Raw genomic sequence first — 20,653 nt, forward strand, 5'->3', positions numbered from 1 at the left:
CACGGTTGCGTGAAGCGTGGCTCGCAATCGTGAAATTTACGAGACTTGCTCGACCTGTAGATTCTTGTCTATGGACTCAACCACGGTACACAGAGAACCGGTATGCCGATTGTCGTCGCTAAATTTGGTTTCGGCCGCGCAGTACGTCACGTGGGAACCTAACAGATATTTTTTGCTTATTGTTTGGATGCATTATTTCGTATGTGGTGGCGTTGAAAGTGAATAGATTGAGCCGGTTTTAAAATATTAAGCTGTTAACGATTGAAGTAATTCTATATTTTAGTTACAAATTGTTGTGTATTTTTAAATACTTTTTAAAACTATTATAATATAACTATTAGTTTTATAGTAATTTATTAAAACCGAGACAATAATGCCATTTGAGGTGATATTATGCATGTGCAGAACACGAACATATATTAGAATGAGGGATATTAACAGAAAAAAGTTTTAAAAACTGCCAGAGATCACTTGACAAAAAGATATCTAAATTTTCTAATTTTAAAAAATGATTTTATTTGTAGATACTTTATAATTCTAATATTATTAATAACATTTTTCCCGCAAATTTGTTTTTTTAATAATATACATAATATGTATTATACATAGTATTAATATAGGTACATAATTGATTTAAAGTTAAACCAGGTTAGAAATCTAAAAGTTTAAAGTGCGAACATTTTATACATACATATACAGAGTGGGCCAAAGAAAACAGTCCACCTCGATATTTGGCAGTATTTATTAGATTCTAAGGAAATGAAGAAACAGGTCGATTTTTAATCTAAGGGGTATGCATTTTTACGGTACATACATCTGTCATTTGTCAACCCCCTCCCTTCCATTTACCCCACCCCTTATTTTTAAATAGGGAATACGGGTCGTGTGCTACCTCATTTGAAATGTTATTAAATTCTTTATTCAGTAATATTAACATTGACATAATTATTTATACAGGGTGTCCAAGAAAAATTATTTTGAATTAAATTAATTGGCACAAAAAGAAGAATGTATGCAATTTATTGAAATCAAAATACATTCTACTACTGACAGAAAACAGAGAAAAATGTTTATTTGATAAATAAATATTGTTTTTCGCTTAAATTCAATATTCAACCTACCAAGAGGCAGATGGGTGGCAGCTTGAATATTGAAATTAAGCGAAGAGCCATGCTTATTTATCAAAAAACATTTTTTTCTGTTTTGTGACAGCAGTAGAATGTATTTTGAATTAAATAAATTACATACATTCTTCTTTTTGTGTCAATTAATTTAATTAAAATATTTTTTTCTTGAACACCCTGTATAAATAATTATGTTTATGTTTATATTGCTGAATAGAGAATCGAGTAACCTTTTAAATGAGCTAGCACACGACCCCTATTCCCTATTTAAAAATAGGGGTGGGGGAGTGGAACGGAGGGGGTTGACAAATGACAAATGTATGTACCGTAAAAATGTGTCCCACTTAGATCAAAAATCGACCTGTTTCGTCATTTCCTTAAAATATAATAAATACTGCCAAATATCGAGGTAGACTCTTTTCTTTGGCCCACTCTGTATATTATGTATGTATATTACAGTCTAATAAAATGTTCGCACTTGAAATTTTTAGATTCCTAACCTGGTTTAACTTAAAATCAACATTTTTCTATTTTGTAAATCAAATTTGAAAGTCATCAAGTAATTGGTTATATTCATCTAAAACTTCAAATTTCTTAATTGATTTGTGGTTAAGTTTTTATTTTTAGTCAAATATTTTCCAACGATCTAGAATAACAGTAAGTAGACACAATTTTATGTGAAACATTTTTACAGACCCAGTAGTAAAGTGAATGTTCATATTATTTCTGTTTTATTTTTTTTAATATACTATGTTGAATGTATATTAGACAACAGATACCTAAAATCTTTATTTTTCAACGGAAATTCATGTTTAAATTAAATGCACATTGGAAAATGACAGTAAAAAGAATATACAATACAATTACTTATTTAAAAAGCAATGATAGGTACATAATTCTAAAATTCGAACAATATTACCGCTTCATTTAGCATTGCCGGATAAAAATTAAGGTTCCCATATGACGTCACGCGTTCGCCTTCCATGCGTGCGAACATACCGGCGGTGGGATCACGATCAGTAGAATGGTAGAATGCTGACGTCACAAAAATAATTCTACAATCGACAATTTTGGTATCACGTTAACACGCTTGGGAAAGTAGAATCGGTGCTCGGCAATGTTCGGATATTCTACTAGCCGTGTTAAAAATATCGCTTCTTCTTCTTAAAAATATTGCTGTTTGACGTGCGGTTGTCTTTATTTTGTGGTGGTTGTATTCAAAAAGCTAACCTAAAGAAAGATTATTATTTGTGATTATTTTCAATTTGTTTATTTTTGTCTTGTGTTGTTTGGAACTATTTTATTAGAAATCACTAAATTTTTGGATTTTACCTGTGACTAGGGAACATTGTTATATTAAGGTATTTTTATGTAGGTATTTTTTCTATAAATTCCTGTTACTGTAAAGGAAAAATAACACATTAATAAGTTGTAGGTTCATATCACTTATTAATTATTATTAATATATTTTGATGTTTATATTAAATACCGATATAGTTCGACGTTCAGATGCTTCCTGCTCGGATACTTGGTCATATACAAAGAAATGAGCAATTAAGAAACGAAATAAATAGGTATAATATAGAGGAGAATAATGAGAAGGGAAAGTGATGCATTTACTTTAGGAGTTTTTAGATCTATTTATATCAACAACAGACATAGTGAACTATTTAATTATCAATTATTAATATATTTTGATGTTTATATTAAATACTGATATAGTTCAATGTTTAGATGCTTCCTGCTCATATACAAAGAAATGAGCAATTAAGAAACGAAATAAATAGGTATAATATAGAGGAGAATAATGAGAAGGGAAAGTGATGCATTTACTTTAGGAGTTTGTAGATTTATTTATATTAACAACAGACATGGTGAACTATTTTTTTGAGAGGCTTATACCTCATAATATGTGATAATCCGTTCATCCAAGCAGTGTTGAGCCTTCACTGTAAATTTTTACCTCACTTATTTTTATGCAATAAGTTCCTATCAAAGAGTAGTCGGTCAGAGCTATCAGTTATTTTCCGTCCGCTATAACTTTTCCCATGTGTAGCGATTCATTTTCAAACAAATTAAGTCAAAACATAAAGTGAAATGAACATTGATGTGTATATACATTTTGTATACTAATATACTAAACACATCGGCGTACGTTTCACTTTATGCCTATATATAACTACTATATCAATTGCCCAAAATACTGTTAGCAACCGTTTAAATGATGTAACAAATTTAACAATTGAACATCTAAGTGAAGAGTCGATTATCTTTAATACTACATTCGTTCAAAAAGAGAATTTTAAAAGAAAATTTATGCAGAAGTTTAACTTTCCTGGCTGTGTAGGGCCATAGTTTGCACACATGTTGCTATAATTGCTCCAACGGAACGGGAACATAACTATCTTAATAGAAAAGTTATCTTTCTAAAAATGTAGAAATTGTAACACTCGTTATATAACACTACTTACTTGTAATATTATATTATGTACTATATGCTGCCAATAATCAATTTATAAAAATAATGTATTATCACATAATATATTATATTGCAAATATCGCAAAAATTTGTAGTATTTGTTGATATTTGTGTTGAAAAAACTTTGACTAACAAAATAAAGAATAAGTAAAAAATTACAATCTTTTAGGCGTGTGATCCAGACTTAAAAATTTTAAACATCGATGCTAGATGGGGAGGTGCAACACATGATGCTTCATATGGAGAAACTCAAATGTAAAACTTTTTTGCAGCAGATCGTTTAAAATAGAGATCAAAGCATTTTCCATTTCTATTCTGGCAAAGATTACTTTCACTTCTTAGTTATCTTTGCTGGACGGTGAAGCTTTATATCTTATTATGAAGTATTTTGAACATAAAACTTTTGTTTTATGGATGCATTGATCAAATATCTTAAAGAAATGTTTATTTAAAGTTTCATAATAATTTTTATAAGTAGTTTAATATTATTACTTATTTTTGCACTAGAAATAATAATTGTAAAGCTTCATTGACTAATGGCCAGTTTCACCAAAGATGAAAAGTAGTTTATTCGATGAATAAAATTATTCAACTGATAAAACTGACACAACTATGTTTCTCTAACGTCAAATACTTAGTACTTATTTTATTTATTTATCAAATAAATATTTACTCTTCAAATGAATTGACAAGTTAATCTAACTTTAAATATCTATAACAAAGAAAATTTGTCAATTTAATTTTAAATTATCAAACTATTCACTGATTTATTTGTTGTTGGTGAAACTGGCCATAGAGAGTAAAATTGCATTATTTTTCAATTTACATAAATTTGTGGTTTATTTGTGATTTATTCTTTGTTCTTATTTTAGTCTTGGTATGAAACAACGTTAAGACAATACTGTGTGCTTTTTCAGTCCTATGAAAGAAAATGTTTTGGATGTAACAGAGAAGTACTACAACTTTGTTATGAAGATTTGTCTTTATGTTATTTTTATAATGTTCATGGATTATATTTGTTTTTATGTTTTCTTCAGTTTAAATAAAGTTTATGTTTTACCCATTATTGATTTTTATTTCAACCTGAAAATTATAATGATAATAGTAAGAGGATTCTGAGGTTTTTCTGCAGAAACAATGCATTTTTTGAGAAAAAATATTTCACAAAAATTAAGGTTAATTTTGTAAAAGTCAGACTGTCCTCTGTAGTTAATTTACATATATTTTATATTGTTCTGAAGCTGCTTCTTGGTGATATCGTATGCAATATACTATTTTATTATGAAATATTCACGATTTAGTTAAAAATAAAATTTATTAACGTTTCAACTTCCAAGTCGGAAATCGTTATTGAAATACAAAATCTTAATTAATATTTTAGTACTCATTAATAAGTTGAATTAAAATTTATTATATTAATTTATATTTTATATTTCGATAACTGCTTCCGAAGTGGAGGTTAAAACGTCAATAAATTTCATTTTTCACTTAAATTGTGGCTTTTTTCCCAATAAAATAGTAAATCATATATTTTTATTAACTAAACTTATGCCTAGTAGCACCAACAAATCTTAAACTCAGCTCAGCTCATAGATATGGCCGCTTTAAGTTTCACTCACGTTGCACCATAATTTTCGATTCTTATCTAAATAAATAAATAAATTAAATAATCCATTGTACCAAGCTGAAAACTGATCTAAGACATGCCATATGATGCCACACGTACATATATTTCGCAATCTGAGCTTAAGGCACCTATAAAGTTGAAGATCTGTTGGTGCAACCAGGCATTAAACATCTTTATATAGGTAAGCTTTCAGAATACAAATAATGTGCAAAAGAATAAGCATTTTAAATTTTAATCAAAAGATTAAATTCAAACAAATTTTTATAAAAAAACTACAAATAATTTAAATAACTTATTAAAAACAATCACAGTGAAGGTCAAACTTTTTTTTATCTGCATCAACCACTAGGGTTATTAGTGGTAGGTTTATTAAACAAGTGGAGAAAATATTATTTATACCTAATGAATAAATTATATTTACTATAAGTATGGGTTGTTAAACAGTATATAAAATCAAAATGTACCTACAATTATGTAGAAAAAAGTTTTATTCATCTAAGAAACATACAGTGTAAGTAGATACATTCACCAATATATTTTGAGAGAAAATTCTATTCTGTAGAGGTTTAAGGTAATAGTATCACGAAGAAATAAAGTTGATGTCTCCAAATAAAGGAAAGCCAAACATGTTATTTAGGTTTGTTGCTTCGTTATCCTGCTATTAGTTATCTCAAAATAAAAACTAATTGTATTTTTGCAAAACAGTCACTATGAAAAACCACGAGAAACTTTCTTTACATGTCTATGAGGAAAACCGTTGATTAAAATATTATGTAAAACATATTAGTGAACATAAACAATAACAATAAACAAGACAAAAAATACGGAAGCGGGAAAAATAAATATCTGTCATATTGCCATATTGGTTCTGTTTTTGTTTATTAACATGAGAAAGAAAGAGATTAACCGTCCTTTCTACAGCTAAGAAGTGGTAGTTTGAGGAGGATTCTTATTCTACAAGGGTGGGGATAAAATTCGACTGGAAACGACCATTCTATTCATCGTGATACCAAATTTACGCTTGCAGGCGATAATCGACGGTTGCTAGGCAACGTGACGTCAGCATTCTACCATTCTACCGATCGTGATCCCACCGCGGTTCTCTGTGTACCGTGGACTCAACCGGGTTCACAACTCACAACCGGTTAGATTTTTAGATTTTATTTAAAAAAAAAGGGCTGTAATACAGTCACCAGAGTATCATCTGTAATATTAAAAAATATATGCTATTCTTTTTCTCATGATCATCTTTCAGTGCGTCACAGTTTTTCGATTTCTCTCTAACGCATTAAATTGTATGTGACAGAAAAAAAGGCACGTCTGGGAATACTTCGGTAATTATTCTAGTTCGGTGATTATTCTAGTTGTCGATAGATGGCGCCATAATCAAAAAAGAATTATTTATTAAATAAAATAATAATATTATCAATATAATCTGTACAATTTATAAGACTATACAAATGAAAGAAAATACCATTTTATAAATTCAATAGACACAATTGATTTGGTTTTATTCCAAATTGAAAATAAAATTTGACAACTGTCAGATTTAACTAAAATGTCACGTTAGAATAAATGTCATAAATGTGTATTATCACGGACTTACCTTTTTTTCTATAATTTGTGACGCACTGAAAAATGTTCATGAAAAGGAGAATATTTCTAAATCTAATGTGTATTTATCTTTGAGTATGTAAATAAATATGGATGGTCAAAAAAACAAACAAAAATATGTAAAATAACCTTGACTGATGTAAAAAGGAAAAAAATGACGTTTCTGACGACAGCGACAGCAGACAGATTATCGATAGTTCTAGAATCGCTCTTTCCCTTTCCTCTTTGTTGTTTCCTTGTTCTCACATTCGACATTAGGATATTTTGTCGATTAGTACAGAAAATTCCAGACTTCCTTAGTCCAATATTTGCAGTTTAATTGCAGTGATCAATTTAGAATCAAATATCTAGTCGAGAACAGTGTTTTTAAAACTATATACATATATTTTAAGTAAGTAGAAAGCGTGCAAGTATTAGGAAGCATGGTGAATGAAACTAAATTTTATGATATTCTGGGTGTCAAACCAGACTGTTCACCTGAGGATTTAAAGAAGGCCTACAGGAAACTAGCCTTAAAGTACCACCCTGATAAAAATCCAAATGAGGGAGAAAAATTCAAGCAGATCTCCCAAGCCTATGAAGTCCTTTCAGACCCGGAAAAAAAGAAAATATATGACTTAGGAGGTGAACAAGCACTCAAGGAACGAGGAGTTGGCGGAGGTTTTTCGAGCCCCATGGATTTATTCGACATGTTTTTCAGGTAACAATACATATATGCAAGGGAAAATTTTATTCTATATTACATGAACACTTCATCTTTAGTTAGGCAGTAAAAAAGTTGGAACCTACTAAATTTATTTAAACTGATCAATGAAATAATTTATGTTAAACTATACCTAATATCTACTCTTATAATAACTTCCTGTTAACTTTTTTTTAGTTATTTTCACAATCTCCCTACAGTTGTTTTTCAGAACAATCAGAATTAAATATTCTATAACTAGGGTTATCATACGTTCGGACAGTCCGGATTTGAAAGACATGTCCGGATTGGCGTCCGGATATGAGAAATGTCAAAAAAAAAACAACAAAAAACAAAACAAACAAAATGTCCGGATTTTTTTCTTTACTAAAAAATATTTAAAAAAACATATTTAACAAATTACTCGCAGATCTCAAAGATACAAATTTTATTACGGTTACAATTGATAGTTCAAACTGAAACGAGATCAAATTGACTCCAGTATGTGTTTGGTATTTTAAGCAAAATGAAGGTGACTACTCTATTGATTCAATTCCAATCCAATATTGACTTGGTGGTACTCTATTGGGTGTCAAAAGGCCAAATCCGAACAGGGGTAGTCCAAGGAAGAAAACATATCCTTGCCCTTGCCTTTTGGGACAACTTACAGTTTAGGGTATTGTACACTAATGAGGTACATCACAACATCACCCAGCGGTTTCACATCAGTTGTGAAGTGTTTGGTTAGAAATACAGTAACACCTTGATTTACGCTACCCCGACTTACGCGAACCCAGTTCACCCAGATTAGTCATTCGAGCGCCACACAATCACTTGATTATCGATGAAATAGAATTATTGCCCACATATTCATATTATTGCTCATCCAATGTAGATATTTGGACTTTTCGCACAAAATCAGCACATTACTAGAATTTATTTTGTACATTTTATGCAGGCTCCACACTCTCGGTGAAGTTACTTCGCCAAAGTTGACCGAAGTTCGAAGTAACTCACTACACACTCGTTCTACTTCATGAGGAAGTGTGATACTGACAAAGAGCGGTGCGATACCGTCAAAGATCCTTTTGATTTTAGATGCGCCAGACCGACAGAGAATGGAAGTAGAACGAAGTGAGGTAAAGTTGCACAAGGTGGTCGTCTACAGTCTCGTATTTAAACAAACGTAGACAAACTTTAACATAAACAAAACGTCTTTAGACAAGGCAAAAACGGCAGGTTCGTTGGAAAAATATTCCCATAAGAAGTCGCCCACGCAAAAATTGGTCCACATTTTTTTTAACATTTTTTTTTAATACAATTTTAAAAATAAATATTCTTGGTCCATACAATTTTTTTTGGTTTTTTGCGTTCTGCGCTCCTTTCAACTTCTCCCATCCATACAGTATGCGCTCCTCTACATATAAACCAACACCAATTGGAACGCCGAGGCAGAGCGCGCACTGTTGCACCGTGCACTGAAAACATAGTCCGGGAGCGCCAACCATTCACTATGTTCACAAACCTCTTGCGCTCCGCACTCCTTGCAACTGGTACCATCGACAAGACATGCGCTCCTCTACATATAAACCGCCACCTATTGTACCGCCAGGGCAGAGCGGGCACTGTTGCAAGGTCCGGGAGCGCCAACCATCCACTATGTTCACAAACCTCTTGTGCTCCGCGCTCCCTGAAACTGCTCCCATCGAGAGGGCATCCGCTCCTCTACATATAAACAGCCACCTATTGGACCATTGAGGCAGAGCACACACTGTTGCACGGTCCGAGAGCCCCACCATCGACTACGTTCACGAACCTCTTGCGATCCGTGCTCCCTGCAACTGCTCCAATCGATAGGGTATGCGCCCCCTTACATATAAACTGCCACAGATTGGAAGCCGAGGCAGAGTGCGCACAATTGCACAGTCTGGGAGCAGCAAATGTATCCACTATGTGGAGCAGTTGCAGGAGATCAGAGCGCAAGCATAGTGGATACGTGCTTTTACACCTTTTACACATAAAAATATCCCAACAAATTACTGCCTGTGCGTCACCTTGAAATTCCTGATCAGACAGGATTATAAGTCGACTTTCGCCAATGGTTCGTTATCGAACCATTATTTTCAAACACGAGATTTGATGACTCGGAATTTTTTTTTTTATTTTTATAACAATTGATGTACAAACAGGTTAAAAAAGTTTAATTTATTTGACCACAAAAATATTATGCCAATAAAATTACTACAGAAAAAATAAAGTTGTGTCGAAGGTTTGAAAATATCGGACATTTCGAAAATATTTTTGTGATAAAAACATGAGTTTGGAAATTAAACAAAATTAAATTTAGTTACACTTATATCTTCTGGTTGCTTAAAAAAATAAAAAGATTTAAAAAAAATTAACAAATTGTCAAAAAAAAAAATTCTACAAAAAAATGGTGCGTTTTCACACCGTTGTTGGCGCTAAATGGGTTAACAGCAATATAAAATTTGAAAAACGTTAATATGGCCATTTTTAAGACTTAATAATAACTCTGTTAAAAATTATTATTATGAAATTCAGAAAGTGACCAAATCAAAGATTAAAGCCTCCACTACATGATCCTGAAGAAATTTGTGTCATTAATTTATTACTAAGCTGTTATTTTTAATTATTAATAATGAGCCGTAAGATCTTATTGACGCAGCTGTAAAAGTGAGTGCGAGTAAGATGCACCATTGACTGTTGGAATGGCATCTCTCTTGCACTCATCATTGCCGGCCGCCTAATATGTGCATGCCTAAAATAACAGTTTAGTGATAAAATAATGACAAAAATTTCTTCAGGATCTTGTAGGGCGGGCTTTAACTTTTATTTGATCACTTTCTGACTTTCATAATAATAACTTTTAACCGAGTTATTAAGCCTTAAAAATCACCCTTTTTCGTTTTTTTTTTTAATTTTAAATTGCTTATAACTCGAAAACGAGCAACTTTAGAGAAAAATTATAAGAGACCTTTTTTGTCCAGAATGGTCCAAGAAACCTAAAAAAAAAATGTGTTCGGGTCGAAAATATTGATTTTTTGCAATTTGATTAAAAAAAATTGAAAAAAAAATTCACCTTTTACGTGGGCGACTTCTTGAACCTTATTCTGGGATGTCTCACGAATAAAAAAATCTCATGGGAATATTTTTTCCAACGAACGCTTGTCTACTCGCCTAATTTTTTCACCTTGTCTACTTATATTTCTTAACAATGTATTTTTCCATAGGTTATGTGATTATTATTGATTAATTGGGTTTTTATGCTCAATAAGTTGATGGTTTTAGCATTGCGCCACTACCATTTCATACAGATTAAGGAAGTATCTTCATTATAGAATAGAAAGATGTTGAATCATTCCAGTTTTGACCCTCAAACTTTACTCATATTCAACAATGGCTCAATCTTTTAAGTTTTTCCAATACAACTTCACTATTCTAGTTTTAATGTCCTTGAGCAAAAACTAATCAAGCTAACTAAGTAACTCTAGTTTGTGATGACCTTGTCTAAGTCCTTATTCATAAATCAATTAAAGTTACTATTAAATATAATATACAACACCGGTTTATAGCGTCCTGCACCTTCTGGTGCCTATTCTCCAGCCGTGTCGATCTGTCCAATCTCCTGGTCGGAGATCTCCCTCAGACATGGCTTTGTGGATTCCACTTATCCAGGTTGTTTTCGGTCTGCCCCTTTTCCTTCTTTCCGGGGGTGCCATTCCATTATTAGTTTTGGGAGTCGATGTTCCTCCATTCTTTGTACATGGCCATACCAACATAGTTGGTATGTATTATTAATACATAATTATTAATAAATAAATTATTAATTATTATTATTATTAATTATTATAATAAATTATACGCGGTATTATTAATAAATAAATAAAATAAAATAAATAAAAAAGTTGTTTTTGTTGGACTTCTTTATGTTTTTCATTTCATAATATGTCGTACCCGTTCATTCGTTATATGTGAGAGTCTGGAGATGCAGGCCGATCTTTGCCAGAAGTCCATTTCTAGTGCAAGCAACTTCTGTCCTGTTCGCTTATTCAGTTGCCAGGTTTCACATCCATACAGTACCACGCTTTTAAAGACGCTATTATAAAGCTATTTTTTTTTTGTTTTGATATGGTTTTTGACCTAAGTAGTGAGTTCAAAGCGCCTATTACCTTCTTTCCTTTCATAATTCTTTCCTCTATTTTGAATTCTGTCCTTCCACTTTGTTGGATTCTCGTTCCAAGGTATACATAATCAGAGCTTGGCTCGATAACCATATCAACCTCTAGTTATAACTCTTACTCTTACGTCTATTACGCCAGATCATCCATTTCATAAGTCCATATTTGGAATAGTTTCATATTTTTTTGCTAATTTTTTGCTAATTTATTACCACAAAAACAAATTTTTTGCTCCACCCCTAACCGAGAAACAATGGTTGATGTAGCGTAATATTACGTCACATCAACGATAGCCATATCTCGCGAACCTAAAGAGCTAGAAAATCGTACTACGCGGCATATTTTTTTGCTAATTTATTGCTGTCGATCTGCATATGCAACATACCCCAACACCACCTCTGCTTCCCTTACAGCTAAACAACACCCCCAAAAAACAAAGAAAAATCTTGAAAAATTATTTTTGTGATATAGTTGACGGTTGATATTTAATTGCTAATTTTTTGCTGCCATTAGCCGCAAAAAACAATTTTTTTGCTCCACCCCTAATCGAGAAACAATGGTTGATGTAGCGTAATATTACGTCACATCAACGATAGCCATATCTCGCGAACCTAAAGAGCTAGAAAATCGTACTACGCGGCGTATTTTTTTGCTAATTTATTGCTGTCGATCTGCATACGCAACATACCCCAAAACCACCCCTGCTTCCCTTACAGCTAAACAACACCCAAAAAACAACGAAAAATCTTGAAAAATGATTTTTGTGATATAGTTGACGGTTGATATTTAATTGCTAATTTTTTGCTGTCATTAGCCGCAAAAAACAATTTTTTTGCTCCACCCCTAACTGAGAAACAATGGTTGATGTAGCTTAATATTACGTCACATCAACGATAGCCATATCTCGCGAACCTAAAGAGCTAGAAAATCGTACTACGCGGCATATTTTTTTGCTAATTTATTGCTGTCGATATGCATATGCAACATACCCCAAAACCACCCCTGCTTCCCTTACAGCTAAACAACACCCCCAAAAAACAACGAAAAATCTTGAAAAATGATTTTTGTGATATAGTTGACGGTTGATATTTAATTGCTAATTTTTTGCTGTCATTAGCCGTAAAAAACAAATTTTTTGCTTCACCCCTAACTGAGAAACAATCGCGAACAGCCATATCTCGCGAACCTAAAGAGCTAGAAAATCGTACGACGCGGCATATTTTTTTGCTAATTTATTGCTGTCGATCTGAATATGCAACATACCCCAAAACGTATTTCCCAAATTATTTCCCATTTAGAATAGTTGATTATAATAATTAACTTACGTATAAAAATTATTTTAACAATATTTTGTACGTGTTATGTCAACTGAATACATATATTTATTTTGCTAACCTAAATATATACTTTTATATATACATTGATTTATTACAATTAAGTTTAAAACATCTGAATAGTTCTGCTTCCCTTCCTTTAACAAATATTTTTATATCAAACAAACACTAAACATATCAAAATATCTTGTACCAAAATATACAGTCACTGCCCACGCTAAATAATGACGTCACTGGCTATCTGAATAGTTCTGCTTCCCTTCCTTCAACAAATATTTTTCTATCAAACAAACACTAAACATATCAAAATATCTTGTACCAAAATATACAGTCACTGCGCACGCTAAATAATGACGTCACTGGCTTGATGAAGTTTAATTCGCGTGTATTTTTTTCATACCTAACTTTTTTTATTGGCGTACACGTTAGCGTGTACCTAGACACAGCGAAATATACCCATAATAATAACTAATGTAAAACTATGTGACGTCACGGGTCGTTTGAACTATTTTATACCGAAGAAGACTTTAAATATGTATTTCTAAGTTATTACGAGTTTTTGAAGCGTGAAATTTTGGAAATCTCATTTTTAAACAAAACTGAACATTATTATGTAATAAAAAAAAATTGTGCAAGTTCCCTATTGTTCGAAAAAATTTTATAACAGATTTCGAAAGCTTGTTGCTTGGAAACAGACCGACGCTGTAGGCGGAGGTCTGTTGCCTGTAAGCAACAAACTTGAGAAAGTTGTTAAAAAATTTTTGAGCATTTATCAATGTTCGAGGGTTATTCGGATAGAAAATTTTTTGCTGGTTATGAAAAAAAAAAAATTAAAATCGACGCCAATTCTTCCACCGTCCGATTTCCATCTAATTCATATTTTCTATCATTGCAAAAGTCCATAAACGCTTTCCATACAAATTTTTTACTGTAAACAGTATTCTTTGGTATATTTTTGATTCGATAATTTCATTAATATTCTCATCAGTATTACAACCAAACCGTGACATTTTATTATTTATTATTATTTATTATTATTTATTTACGGACCGAAGTCCATTAGTACATGATACAATTAAAATTTTTTACAATTAAAATGTCACACAAATTAGAAAAATAAGATCTAGTAGATACAAAATTGGTAAATACATAACAAACAATAATAAAGAATAAACTTACTTGCTCTCATTCAACAATTGAGAGCTAGAACATTTTGAAATTGACAAATACAACTTATCCTAGAACAAAGACAATAACAGTAGTTGACAAATCAGTCTTGAAATTAGAACATTAAGTTAAGTATAAATATAATTGTGGGAACCGTGTTGTTTAGCTGTAAGGGAAGCAGGGGTGGTTTTGGGGTATGTTGCATATTCAGATAGCAATAAATTAGCAAAAAAATATGCCGTGTCGTACGATTTTCTAGCTATTTAGGTTCGCGAGATATGACTATCGATGATGTGACATAATATTAAGCTACATCAACCATTGTTTCTCAGTTAGGGGTGGAGCAAAAAAATTGTTTTTTACGGCTAATGACAGCAAAAAATAAGCAATTAAATATCAATCGTCAACTATATCACAAAAATCATTTTTCAAGATTTTTCGTTGTTTTTTGGGGGTGTTGTTTAGCTGTAAGGGAAGCAGGGGTGGTTTTGGGGTATGTTGCATATTCAGATCGACAGCAATAAATTAGCAAAAAAATATGCCGCGTCGTACGATTTTCTAGCTCTTTAGGTTCGCGAGATATGGCTATCGTTGATGTGACGTAATATTACGCTACATCAACCATTGTTTCTCGGTTAGGGGTGGAGCAAAAAAATTGTTTTTTGCGGCTAATGACAGAAAAAAATTAGCAATTAAATATCAACCGTCAACTATATCACAAAAATCATTTTTCAAGATTTTTCGTTGTTTTTTGGGGGTGTTGTTTAGCTGTAAGGGAAGCAGGGGTGGTGTTGGGGTATGTTGCATATGCAGATCGACAGCAATAAATTAGCAAAAAAATATGCCGCGTAGTACGATTTTCTAGCTCTTTAGGTTCGCGAGATATGGCTATCGTTGATGTGACGTAATATTACGCTACATCAACCATTGTTTCTCGGTTAGGGGTGGAGCAAAAAATTTGTTTTTGTGGTAATAAATTAGCAAAAAAATATGAAACTATTCCAAATATGGACTTATGAAATGGATGATCTGGCGTAATAGACGTCTTACTCTTACTCTTTTGGATATTTTAATAATAATATTTTAATGAATTTTAATATGTAGTGTAATTTTTGACTGCTTTTACAGAAGATTCTTCTTCTTTATGTGCTATCTCCGTGATGGAGGTTCGCAATCATCACAGCTTTTCTGATCTTAGATGCTGCTGCTCTGAGTAGTTTGGTTGATGTGCATCCATACCATTCCCTCAAGTTACACAACCATGAGATTCTTCTCCCTCCTACACTTCTTTTGCCCTGAATTTTCCCTTGTATAATTAACTGAAGTATGTTGTATCTCTCATTACTAGTGTGACCAACTCCAATTTAGCCGAATTCGGGACAAGGCTGAAAAAACTGCCTAAAATCAGGGACTTTTCAATGAAAATGTCATCATATTGATTATTTCACATTTTTATGTTGACAAAAATTTTTTGGTGGAATGGGTTGTAATGATAATTACATTTTTGTTAGTTTTTGACGTTTCAACTTCCAATCCGGAAATCGTTCTCAAAAAATGAAAAATTAGAAAATAAACTATTTAGGTAATTTTGGATTCATGTAAATTGAACCTTGGGTTAAAATATAATTATCATTATTTGATATACATGTTTTTAAATTGTCTTTTCAGAAGACGATAATTAAAATACAGAAACTGAAAAAAGTCCATTTTAGTTCATTTGACTTTTCGTAGAACTATAATACGACGATATAAAATGCATGCGTTTTGGATGTGGTATGAGTATAATGTTGAGACGGTCCTGGTAAAGAGACAGTGAGGTCGATGTGAATCTGCTTCGCAATTTAGCTTCAAAATTACTGAGGTATTGCGAACAGATAAATCACCAAAGTCTTACAAAGTGTAAATAAGTGAATTAAGTAATTTAGAGTGTAAACTAAACAAGAATTTTAAAAGTAAGATCCAACCATTATTAACCTAACCTAGTTTTAATAAAAATATATTTTAAACTACTAACAGTAAAACAATAATTATCATGAAGTTTTTTGGCACTGATAAGAAGTCACGGTCCGCTGGGGCGACTAGCCGTTGCTTCTTTTCGCAGTGTTAATGACTAATAGATAAATTCAAGTTTTTTTGCACCTATCGAAAAATACAGAGTCGAAATATTATTGTTGATATAAATAAATAACCGATAATTAAACAATTTTTAAATAATTTTAAAAGTAAAATAAAAATTTAAAAATTAAATAATTAATAAATAAAATAATAATATTAATACATAGTAATAAGTAAATACAGAATGAGGTCTCTAAATAAAAACACAATGAGTGAGCATAGAAGCGAAACTGGAAGCGAGGTAGAAACAGATGAAGAAACTAAACGGAAGAGAACGGAAGGAAACGATGACAGTTTTGAAAGAAGTAAAAAAGCAAAGAGAACACAACAGAAAAATGAAGCAGACAAAGATACAAATGCAGTCATGATCAGAATGATGAAAGAACTTATGGAGAAAAATAAAGAAATGATGAATGAAATAAAACAGGTCAGGAAGGAACAAGCCGAAAACAATAAGCAATTAATGGAAATGAGGCAAGAGAATCAGAACTTGAAAAGAGAAGTAAAGCAACTACAGGAAAGAATCGAATACATAGAAAAATACAGTAAGAAGAAAAACCTGATAATATCAGGATTAAAAATGGACACAAACGACGATAGAAACATTAGAGAAGAAATGGAAAATTTACTAGTCAGAGAACTGCAAGTTAAAGTGAAATTAAGGAACGCCACAAAAATTGGAGAGAATCTCTGTGTTATCGAAACGGAAACAATGACTGAAAAAATGGAGTTATTGAAAAACAAGAGAAAGTTAAAAAACCACAACGAACGCATTTACATAAACAGTGACCTAACGATGAAAGAAAAAGAAATACAGAAACAATTAAGCAAGGTGGCGAAAGAAGAAAGAGAAAAAGGAAAAATGGCAAGAATTGGATACAAAAAGTTCATAGTAGACGGTAGAGAATGGAGATGGGATGAAGAGAAGGAGCAGCTATATGAAATAAAAAAGTAGAAGCTGCACCAGGGGGGTCAAAAAAGTAAAAAATAATAATCAACATGAGAAAAATGGTAACGACATGGCTACAATAAGGACGATGAATTCGGAAAAAGGAAAAGAAGATAAGAAAGGAAATAAACAAATTGAGAATGTACTGAAAGTGGGCACATGGAATGTAAGAGGGACCTACGATGAAGGAGCATTAAGAAATTTAGATAAAATACGAGAGAAATATAGAATCGAAATAATGGCCTTGCAAGAGACAATGGTGAGATAGTAAAAGTTGGGAAAAGTACCCTTTTTAAAAGCGGCGGGCCAAATAGATACCTGGGGACTGGTTTTATAGTATCAGACAGAATAAGACGAGTAGTAACTGACTTCCAAGCAATATCAGAAAGACTGTGCTATTTAAGATTTCTCGGGAAGTATAGAAAAATTAGCATAATTAATGCACATGCTCCTACAGAAGAAAAAGACATGGAAACAAAAAATGAGTTCTATGAACAACTCAGTGAGCTAATTGGGAAAATACCAAAATATGATATAAAAATAATTGTGGGAGATATGAATGCGAAAGTAGGAAGAGAAGAAATTTATATGAATATAACAGGAGGTAAAAGCCTACATAAAGAAAGTAATGACAATGGCAAAAAACTAATAGAACTTTCAATGGAACATAACCTTAAGATAGTAAGTACACAATTTGATCATAAAGATATACACAAAATAACCTGGATCTCTCCTGATGGAAAAACGAGAAACCAAATAGACCATGTCCTCATTGAAAGAAAACACAACAAATCTGTGACTGATTGTAGAAGTTACAGAGGAGCAGACGCGGATAGCGATCATATATTGACAATAGTCAAACTTAAGCAAGAAATTCCCAAGCTAACAAGAAAAGGAACACAACGGAAAAAATACCAATTAGAGCGACTCCAAGATAAAGAGGTAGCAAAAAGAACAGAGGAAGAGATAAACAAGAGATTGGAAAGAATCACGACCGGGAACCTAGAAGAGGAATGGGAACAAATACAAGCAGCTGTGATAGAAGCGGCAGACCTTAGCATTGGGAAAGCAGAAAAAGAAAATAGAGAACAATGGTTTAATGAGGACTGCAAAAGAATTCTAGAGCAGAGAAACAACGCAAAAATGGAAAATATTAGAAACAACACAGAAAAAAGTAACGAGTATTATAAAGAAAAGAGAAGAGAAACTAAGCGATTATGTAGGCAAAAGAAGAGAAAAGCACTGGAAAAGCAACTAGAAATAATAGAAGAAAACTATGTCCAAAAAGAAGTTAAAAATTTTTATCAAGGAGTAAAAAAAACACGAGGGACTCAAAATAAATGCATAATGTTTTGCAGAAATAAAGATGGTATGTTGCTGGGAGACAAGACAGAAAAATTGAATAGATGGGCAGAATACTTCGGAGAATTATTAAACGATAAAGCCCAAACAGAAACAGAAATGCAACAGCGAGGGCAAGAAATCGAACAACAACAAATACAAGAAGCGGAACCACAACAAACACAAGCACCGACAGAAAGGGAGATAACAGTAATAAAGGACCTAAAAAATAATAAAAGTGCCGGAGAAAGCGGAGTTCCAGCAGAAATATTAAAGGTAGGAGGAAATATACTGCAGCAAAAAATAGCTGGACTTTAAAGAAAATATGGGACAACGAAAAAATGCCGGAGCAATGGAACACAGCACTCATCTGCCCAATTCACAAGAAAGGTGATAAGACCATATGTGAAAATTACAGAGGAATCGCACTGTTAGAAGTGGTGTATAAGGTATTAGCAAAAATTATAAGAACTAGATTGAAAGCTTATGAATCAGAGATAATAGGAGAATACCAGGCTGGTTTCAGACAGGGAAGAGGAACAACCGATCAAATTTTTTTGCTAAAGTTATTGCAAAACAATAGTTATGAACAAAATCTAGGATTACATATGCTTTTTACCGATTTTAAACAGGCTTACGACTCAATCTCACGAAACGGGCTATACGAAGCAATGAGAGCACTAGGAATATCGGAGAAACTGATACGATTAGTTAAAATGACGTTAACCAACACAGTCAATAAAGTCATGATAGAAGGTGTAATGTTATAATGTAACACGTGGTAGGGTTCCTAGGTTAACTTTGGAGGATAGGTTATAATGAAACAACTTGTATCTATCGTGTCTAGATTCAGAATGGTTTTATTTCCGTTTCACTGTCCTTGTCACTGTCACGTCACTCTTACAATATTACCAACTTGAGTGCGTTCCGAATACTACCTATTTACATACATCACATCCCCCTCTTTTTATAATGACAAAATAAACATAACTTTCTTTAACAAATCTTTAAATAAACATTTATAAATTTCCACAATTGTTTCATTCACCCTTTACCCCCTTTTATTTTATAATAAAATTACTTATAAATCTAGTCTATCAGGTTTTTTAACAATTCGACCTGAAGAGGTTTGTGGAAGTAAGTTTATTGGAGAGTGATGATCAGAATGGTTATCAGAGACACTTTCAAAATTTTGTGACTCACTAGTTTCAGATTCGTTATCTGAATGTTCATCGTCAGAAGTTGCAGGAATGCGAACTAAAAATTGTCTATTTCTTGCAATTTCTGACCCAGAATCTCTTAATTTAATCGAGTAGGTTTTATCTCTTAATTTATGTTGATAAGACCTTCTCTCAATTTGTTTTTATCTTTAATATAAACTTTTTCATTATTTTTAAGCGGTTTTAAATTTATTGTCCCTCTATCATAATAAGCTTTTTGACTGTTTTGTCTTTTCTGAAAATCGCTGATTACTATTTTAGAATTACATAATTTTGGTTTTAGAATTTTGTCAGTGGTGGGAATCTGAGTTCTAAGTACTCGTGACATTAAAAGTTGAGATGGTGATGGTAAATTTGAATCAATTGGTGTATTTCTAAGTTGTAGCAATGTTAAATATGTATCTTTACCATCTCTAAGAGATTTTCTTAGCGCTTTTTTGTAGGTTTGAATATATCTTTCACTTAGACCATTAGATCTACGATTTTCTGGGCTTGACTTTATGCTTTTAAATTCCCATTCTTGACAAAATTTAACAAATTCATTGGCTGTGTATTGTGGTCCACCATCAGAGTAAAATATTTTTGGTATTCCATGACGAGCAAATATCGATTTTAAATGTGTAATTATAGTTGAACTGGTTGTATCGTTCAACAGACAAATTTCTGGATATTTACTGTAATAATCTACCACCATTAAATAACTTTTTTGACCTATGTAAAATATATCAGAGCCAACTTCCTCCCAGGGGAGTTCTGGGATATTTTGTGGAGTCAAAGGTTCTCTCTTTGCATTTTCAAATTG

At 32.2% G+C, this 20,653-nt stretch overlaps 1 protein-coding gene and 1 long non-coding RNA gene across 2 annotated transcripts in view; both read left to right on the forward strand.

Annotated features, from left to right (window-relative positions):
- The first annotated feature begins 2,128 nt into the window (after positions 1-2,128).
- LOC126878790 (uncharacterized) lies at positions 2,129-4,666 on the forward strand. The gene is made up of 2 exons (XR_007695783.1): positions 2,129-2,495; positions 4,476-4,666. It is a non-coding gene; the product is annotated as an uncharacterized LOC126878790 (long non-coding RNA).
- Positions 4,667-7,026: 2,360 nt separating this feature from the next.
- Positions 7,027-20,653, forward strand: part of LOC126878791 (dnaJ homolog subfamily A member 1) — a 59,656-nt gene continuing 46,029 nt past the window's right edge. Inside the window, exon 1 of the mRNA XM_050641683.1 lies at positions 7,027-7,544. Within this exon, the coding sequence (XP_050497640.1) occupies positions 7,267-7,544 (278 nt within the window). The 5' untranslated portion in view covers positions 7,027-7,266. The remainder of the gene's footprint in view (positions 7,545-20,653) is intronic.

This window comes from Diabrotica virgifera, chromosome 1 (genome assembly GCF_917563875.1).
Source record: "Diabrotica virgifera virgifera chromosome 1, PGI_DIABVI_V3a".
In the NCBI taxonomy this organism is placed as follows: domain Eukaryota; kingdom Metazoa; phylum Arthropoda; class Insecta; order Coleoptera; family Chrysomelidae; genus Diabrotica; species Diabrotica virgifera.